The sequence below is a fragment of the Amphiura filiformis genome, chromosome 6 (assembly GCF_039555335.1).
Source record: "Amphiura filiformis chromosome 6, Afil_fr2py, whole genome shotgun sequence".
In the NCBI taxonomy this organism is placed as follows: Eukaryota; Metazoa; Echinodermata; class Ophiuroidea; order Amphilepidida; family Amphiuridae; genus Amphiura; species Amphiura filiformis.
Window position 1 is genome coordinate 42,919,109 of NC_092633.1, and position 7,542 is coordinate 42,926,650.

The 7,542-nt window shown below is 37.8% G+C and overlaps 1 protein-coding gene across 1 annotated transcript; it reads right to left on the reverse strand.

Annotated features, from left to right (window-relative positions):
• Positions 1 to 475: 475 nt before the first annotated feature.
• On the reverse strand, positions 476 to 7,513 carry LOC140155449 (large ribosomal subunit protein mL40-like). Its single transcript, XM_072178307.1, has 4 exons — positions 7,378 to 7,513; positions 4,354 to 4,539; positions 2,176 to 2,340; positions 476 to 1,004 (listed from the first exon to the last, which is right to left on the reverse strand). Exons 2-4 carry the CDS (start codon positions 4,503 to 4,505, stop codon positions 689 to 691), a joined length of 633 nt encoding a protein of 210 aa, XP_072034408.1. The 5' UTR covers positions 4,506 to 4,539; positions 7,378 to 7,513; the 3' UTR covers positions 476 to 688.
• Between the last annotated feature and the right edge of the window lie 29 nt (positions 7,514 to 7,542).

A 7,542-nucleotide genomic window follows, 5' to 3' on the forward strand; every position in this document is an offset into this window, starting at 1 on the left:
ATTTTAGATTCTAATACAATTTTGGAACCTAATTTGGATTCTAATACAATTTCATGTAAACAAGTATATTGTAACATTTCCATAAAAAGATTTGTATTTCTTTTCCACAACTGAAGTCTGTACTTTGATGTGTTATGACCATCCTGTGACGTGCGCCATGTACGTACAGTGCATGAGTGTTATGAACATAGTGTGTACACATTTGACTAATATTTTGATCATGTGAACAACGGGACGTATCGGTTTTTTTGCAAGGTATGTTACCTAATTAGCGCATAACAATCATGTAAAAGTCAGAATTTTGACAAAACCTGGGGGCATCCTCCTCAACAAATGTTACAATATGGCTTAAGCAGATGTAAGTAAGAAAAGTCTGTAGGATAAATTAAAGAAGGGGAGCTAATTAGGCTGTATAATGTCCATTCAATTTCAATTTTAAGCTTTAGTATAATAATTGTGTTTCCTCTCTCCAATCTATAATTTAGTAAATTCTCAATTTATTGATGAATTTTCACATATTACATGTACTTTGGCAATAATTTTATGAACTTGAATTAATGTCTTAAATTGTGATGTGGTTATAATTAATAATGAAAAAAAAAAAAAAAAAATCATTGCAGAAGTTTTGAAGTTCAGAGTTTCTGCACACATTAAAGCACATTATTTTCCTACTAAAAATGGTACAACTCTATTTAAATTGCTTTGTCTTATCCACATACTCGCCATCTAGTGAGAGACGTTCCTTATACCCTTTTATTGGCGGGGTATGTGTGGGTCCTTTAATTTCAAGTGGAAACAGAAAGAAGTCTTTTTCTACAGCTTTTTGATACAGTACTTCTGATTCAGCTCTGAGCTCCTCTAAAGCTCTTTGTTGAGATTGTTTGGCTGTTTCTATTTGATGAGTTTCTTCGGCATGTATCGCTGCTCTGTACTTGTTCCATTTCTTCTGTAGCAAGGCTCTACGTTCCTCTTCTTCAAACATCAAATTGGGATCGGGCCTCTTTCTGAAATTAATCAAGGCACATAATGTGAGATTAACAAAAGGTTTACAGAATTGTTTGTGTTCTTCAATGTGACATGATCTTGTCCACAGTGGAGACCATCAGCAACAAATTAGAAATTGAGATAAAGACAAAAATATGAAGTAAACACCAATAAAATACATAAGAAAATAAACATCACAAAACATCATAACATTAGAATCAAGAATGCTAGACCTTTGGTGTTTTCAGTATAGCTTAGCCTAAGGTATGTATGAGGTAATAATTATACATGTTGTAGGTCAATTTTCAAAAATGCCTCCTTGGAGCAGATTGTGTCACAAATTATTTTTTTAATTCTAACCATTTTTGGGGACGCCTGGTACATTTCACAAATAAATAATTGATATGCTATACTCTGGCTTTCTACCTTTTTTGATAAGTTTTCAAAAGTTTGCCTATAAATCTTATTCGGTAGTGTGTCAAATCACAATGATATGTTCATCAAACACGGACCATATGTAGAATTCTCATGATAAAACTCCAAGTGTGGATGTCAGAAAGTTGTTGATGGGATCTTAAAAGATCCCATCAAAATGGATGACATCAAAATGCAAGGAATTCATCTTGAAGTTGTCACTAAATGTAACAGGGTGGGTTCTTGACAAGTCATAAGTTGATACACAAAGTAAAATTCACCTCAACTCCCAATCTCAACTTGCTTCAGTAAAGATCCTTATCACTATAAATCTTGAACACATATTTTGTACACATATCTGATACTAATTGTGTCAATGGCCCTTCAGGAACCTACCACATCAAAAGTGAGTTTTCATGTACTTCTACGCATGTGATTTATGCACTTGGGTGTCGACGACATTCGCACATTCTGTACATCGGTGAAACTGAACAGCGTTTGGCTGATAGGTTCACCGAACATAGACGAGACGTCCTTATATGCGACACCGCTAAACCAGTCCCTCAACATTTCAGAGGTGATAGTCATGCCATCACTGACCTCACCGTTACCACTCTCACCCAAGTGCATAACACACATAAATGGAAAGTCACAGAACAACGCATCATCTTGGTACTCTACAACCCAATGGGATCGACATACAATTCAATGTTTTCAACATTAATATGAATTAACTTTAATTATACATAAACTCTTCTACAGGTTTCCAATTCTCACCTTGCTTCAGTTAAGATCCTTGGATCATACATAAACTCTTCTACAGGTTTCAAATCTGGTTCTCCCAATTTGTGCTGGACCTTCAACAGTCTCTTTACCATCCGCTCTTTCCTCGCTTTATCAATTGCAGGGTCTACTCTTACTGACTTTTTTGGTGGTTCAGCACTATAGGAAAAAAAGAGACCAAAATGATATGAGAGTTTTCCTGCACTGAAGGCTATGGTAGAAATATACTATCTTAGGAGTACAGTTTATGTGACATGAAATGGTGTATGATAATGGTGTATTTAGAAATAGGGTAATATTTGGACAATGGCTTTACATTTGGACTGAACCGTTGCAGGCAAACATTAAGTGACACGACGAGAGTGGACATGTTTTGAAATAGCTCTTAGAGAGGGCTTTTATCCCCTTTAATTTTCCTTTTTACTCGCATATTATTTTGTTTTTTTGACTTTTGGGAGCACTTTTTGATGTTACTGAGAATCTATTTTGGTGGAAATTGGAAAGACTTTGTGAGGATCATTCATCTGAAATTTGCACCATAGTATATCACACTACTGGAAGTCACATTGTTTTTATCGTTTGGATTTCTATCCCTTTATAATTTTCCCCCTTTTCGCACATCTTTGTTATTTTTACAATTATTGTGTGAAATTTACTTTTGTAAACATTGTGGAGCACTTGTTGATGTTACTGAGGATTTATTTTGGTGGAAATTTGAAAGTCTTGGGAGGATCACTCTTCTAAAATTTGCGCCATTTTACCGCACTACTGGAAGCCATGTTGTTTTTATCATCGGTTCTATTCGCCATTGGATTTTTACTGACTACCTCAAAGCTTGCCAACCAGCTAGGAATGAAGTAGGAACTCACTTTCACGGTAGGAATTTTCCATTTTATATTGATATTGACGCCAGCCATTATGTTATCCAAGTTGAAGTATCAAGTATCAGTCTACCCACCCAGTATTCATCTACATCTACAGAAATACTGGACAGGACCAATTGGTATATAACGTCCAGATGTCCTCTTGACCTAGAGGGTTGATGAGTACCGGGGATGGTCCCCCTTTTCTTTTTGAATAGCTCTGACACTTTAACTTGCACAGGGATGAATCCTCCTGAACACGGGTCCAACGGCTTTATGTGACTTCTGAATCACGGACGGCGCACATACACTACCTATATCTGCACGTGCTAAGCAGTGTATGGGGGCGAGAAGAAATTCTACAATTAAATCAATTATGTGATGAAACTGGACTTAATTGAAGGATTTCCGACCATATAGGAACTCTTTGGGAGGGAAGAGAATTTTCACCTAAGGCAAGCCCAAGGCTCGAACCCTCGCCGATCGTATCTCCCGGCTGACAGCGCAATGCCTCAACCGCTTGGCCATCTCGCCCACTTAGTATTACGCTTCATATTATTGTACTATCGACCACAGATTTGGTAGGGGTCTTCGCACTAAAAATATTATCTCATAACTGCCAAACGGGCACATATGCAGCCATTCTGATTGTAAACATTTTAGCAGGTGATATTGAACAAAACCCAGGGCCAGTTAAAAGAGAAAGAAAGCCAAGTACCCAAGTACTCAGTGTGATCGTGCCGTCAAAAATGCTGATGTCATGGCCAGATAAGAGGTTGGACTGTGAGTAATCATATCCCAAAATGTAATCACCCTAAACGAAATACCATTATTCCAAAACGGTTTATCTTATGCCAAATTTGGTGCATTTAAAGCTTATGCTCATAAATGTATGCTGTGACATCAATATTGAGGCCATTGCAGCAAATGTCATAATGTGCAGAAATCAATTTTGCTTCAAATGCATATATCCCAAATTTGGCATTTACCATTTTGGAATAATTGTGTTTCATTAAGGGGGTACTACACCCGTGGCCAATTTTGTGCCTATTTTTGCATTTTTCTCAAAAATTATAGTGCATTGGTGACAAGTAAGATATGTATATTATAGGGGCAAGGACTGCAACTACTGCACTAGTTGTAGTCCTTGCCCCTATAATATACATTACTTGTCACCAATGCGCTATAATTTTTGAGAAAAATGCAAAACATGCACAAAATTGGCCAGGGGTGTAGTACCCCCTTAAGGGGGGGTATTTACTTTTTGGGGTGTGTTTACAATGGGAACTACTCCAAAAAAAAGACCTACCTGAGTGGAGGTGTAATTGCAACCCTTAAACAGCTGGATACACTGAATGCTCTAGTCATTTGGTACTTGATGATACTCTCTGTGACCCTCTCTCTCCACATTGATTGGTGTAATATGGAGTTTGCCCATCGACATCCTGCTTTATGGAGCATTATAGTACTTCTGTTATCTCTATTTATTTTGGCACTAGAATTAAAATAAATTAAAAAGAGAAATAGGCGATATGAATTTGCTTCCGCACGGACAGCCAAACAAACAAGCAAACAAACAAACAACCAACCAACCATCTGGATGCCCCATGTGGGGGCCAAAAATTATGTCCAATTTTCTTTTGCAATTGCACACGTTGACAGTGCAGTCTGACTGGTACAAGTCAAGACTCAGAATTTTGCAAAACACATTTTTATTTAATTGTCAAAAATACTAAAGATGAAAATTGTTGACAAAGACATATCATACACGAAAGAGGTGACTTTAGTTTAAGCTTTATTTTTACATCACTTTTGTTTCACAAGTTTTTCACTCTGACATGCTCCTCTTCTTCTTCTTCCTTATAAGTGCCATGCCTCCCTCATATGTATTCGTATTATCGTACAGTGTACAGACAAGCTGTACTTATAATTTTCACTCTGGAACCTATAGTAGATGAGTGTATTTTTGAAGTACAGTCAACAGTACCGGGATGATCCCCTGCTCTTTTCGAATAGCCTGTGACATTCTTTAACGTGCACACTACATTAATGTGAGAAAATATGCATGTACACGGGACCGACAGCTTAAAGTGCCCTCCGACATGTCCGAAGCACTAAGCAAGTAGAGTGAAGTGCCTTGCTCAATGACACAAAGAGCAAGCTGAATTTTTATAGTCCAGCGCCCATGATCGCTGAGCGACGTACGATTGCATGGTAATGAGGTGGCGCACTTCCTTTTCCCAAAATGCCATGAAAAAAACTCATTGACTAGATAGAAAGCAATCGCTTTCTAGAGTTTGTCCACTCTGAAGTACAAAGTGACAACGTGCACGTATACAGTAGAGTCCCAACCCCAAAATTGGCGAATTCTCCCAATAGTGCGAATTCGCTAAATAGTGAGAAATGGTATTGCCCATCCATCTCTACACCAGCTGTCAGTGCTTTGCTACAATTGGTAGGGATAGGTTGACTTCCGGTACAAGCGCTGTGGAAGAGATGGTACGGTACATGAATGACGGCAAAGACGTCATCTTTAGTTGTCAATTTCTTACCGCGACCATTGCTCAAAATCCATTAACATCCACTAAAGCTACATTTTTAAGTACAATTAAGCTGAATATTTTAGTACAATTAAGCTAAATAATATCCAAACTTCGCTCGTTTAAGTTGATTTGAGTCATTGATCGCAATTTTTGTGGTAAAATTCTGGCAAATATCGGGCCTAAATTTTGCAGAAATAGAATCTTCGAATGGGTATTTTCCGACTCACATGTTTCTTTTTTTAAGGCATTTTTTGTTACTTTTTTACCTAACTTGAAAATGCATCGGTGAATTTTTTCCATCGGTACTCAAGGCGTCGGTAGTCCTTGGGCATTTTGATCCCCCAAGTGCGAGCACATCTATCGTTAGTTGCGAGCGTGTGTTTGAAATAAACAATTTGCACCATTAGAGAATTTCTCACTAGGTGAGAAGGTGAATTCTCACTATTTGGAGAATTTGCCAATTTTGGGGTTGGGACTCTACTGGTAGCTTGGTATACAGTGCGTTAACAGTGGCAGTGGCCAGTGCGTAGCGCTGCGTGCCTTCAAACTTCGGCACAATGTATGTGTCCGTGTCGGTACCTCAGAGTAGACTGACTGTAGTCAATGGACCAAGCCAAGTGCCCAGGATGAGTGCACTATGTACTGATCCAGGGCATACTGTTACAGTGTCTGCAGCTGTCGGAGCAACTTGTGCTTTTTGTGTAGAAATGCACGCTTATGAACCAAATTATACCTCTGGTGGTTATGCTCGTGATCTTGACCCAGAGTATAATTATGTCATTGCTATCTCCATTGGTTCATATGTAAAGTACAATTTGCCTGGACAATACTTAGGTATGACAGGGAAACCTCAGTTAACACATTTGTTAGTCAGTCAAAATGGCCTAAACCGGCAATACAAATTTACATTGAAATTAAAAAGAAGCTTTTTAAGAAGGAAACCTTCATAAATATGTTGTCTATACTTCACTTGACCCAAATATATGATTTTTTTTGGTGATGAGAGACTCGCACATGGAATTTCAGAGAGATTTTGATAGCAGTTCCATTAAAAAAAGGAGCTATCGTCATGAGACTAAGATCTAGAAACACCCCGTAATGCTGTTTTGGGGAATTTTGCTAGCAGAATCTTTTTGATGAAAGTCAATCTTTGACAAGATGTAACTTTGCTACGGAAAGTGCTATGACAAAAAGGTTTTCAGTGTTGGCTTTCTTTACTCAAGGGCTTTAATTTGATATATAAAATGATGCAGTTTGATGGCAAATTTGAATTCACCTGGGATACCTACAATACTTCAGACCTGTCTTGTCATCATACGTATTTGAGTTACCACCAAATTATACTGTGATGGACTCATACAGTTGCAAGAAAAGACTGTCTTTTCTTGATATGTTAAATCTTATGGACTCGTATGAGCCAAATATCACTTGCTACTTGTCACATCAAATAGCTGTTTTGATCACATTTCCAGATGTTAGCCCTTACCTGGAGCTAACGGTGAGTTATCTTGATCCCAAGTTTTACAGGCTCAACATTCCGGTGGCAGCGGTTGTTAGTGTTTGTTGTACTCTCTGTGTTGAAATGCATGCATATGAACCAAATTATGCCACTGGTTGTTATGATCGTGTTCGATCTTAAAGTCTGTAGTTAACATGGTTAAGCTTATCATGCCAATTTAACCAAGGCAAAGTCCAAACCAACTCTCACGACTCAGACATGTCAAGGCCCTTACGATTACAACGTGTATGAACATTTCATAAGGATATAAAATTATAAATTATAAATTTACCTGTCCGATATCTTTTTACTCTGCTATGTGTGAGAAGAATGGCCAAAAAAACAATATTTTTTTAGCCCCAAATCGATGTTCCAAAAAATTCTGTGGGCGCCGCCATTTGCAATTTTGTAGACAAGCTGTTTCTATATTTTAAAACTTTAAATCTGAAGAGAAGAC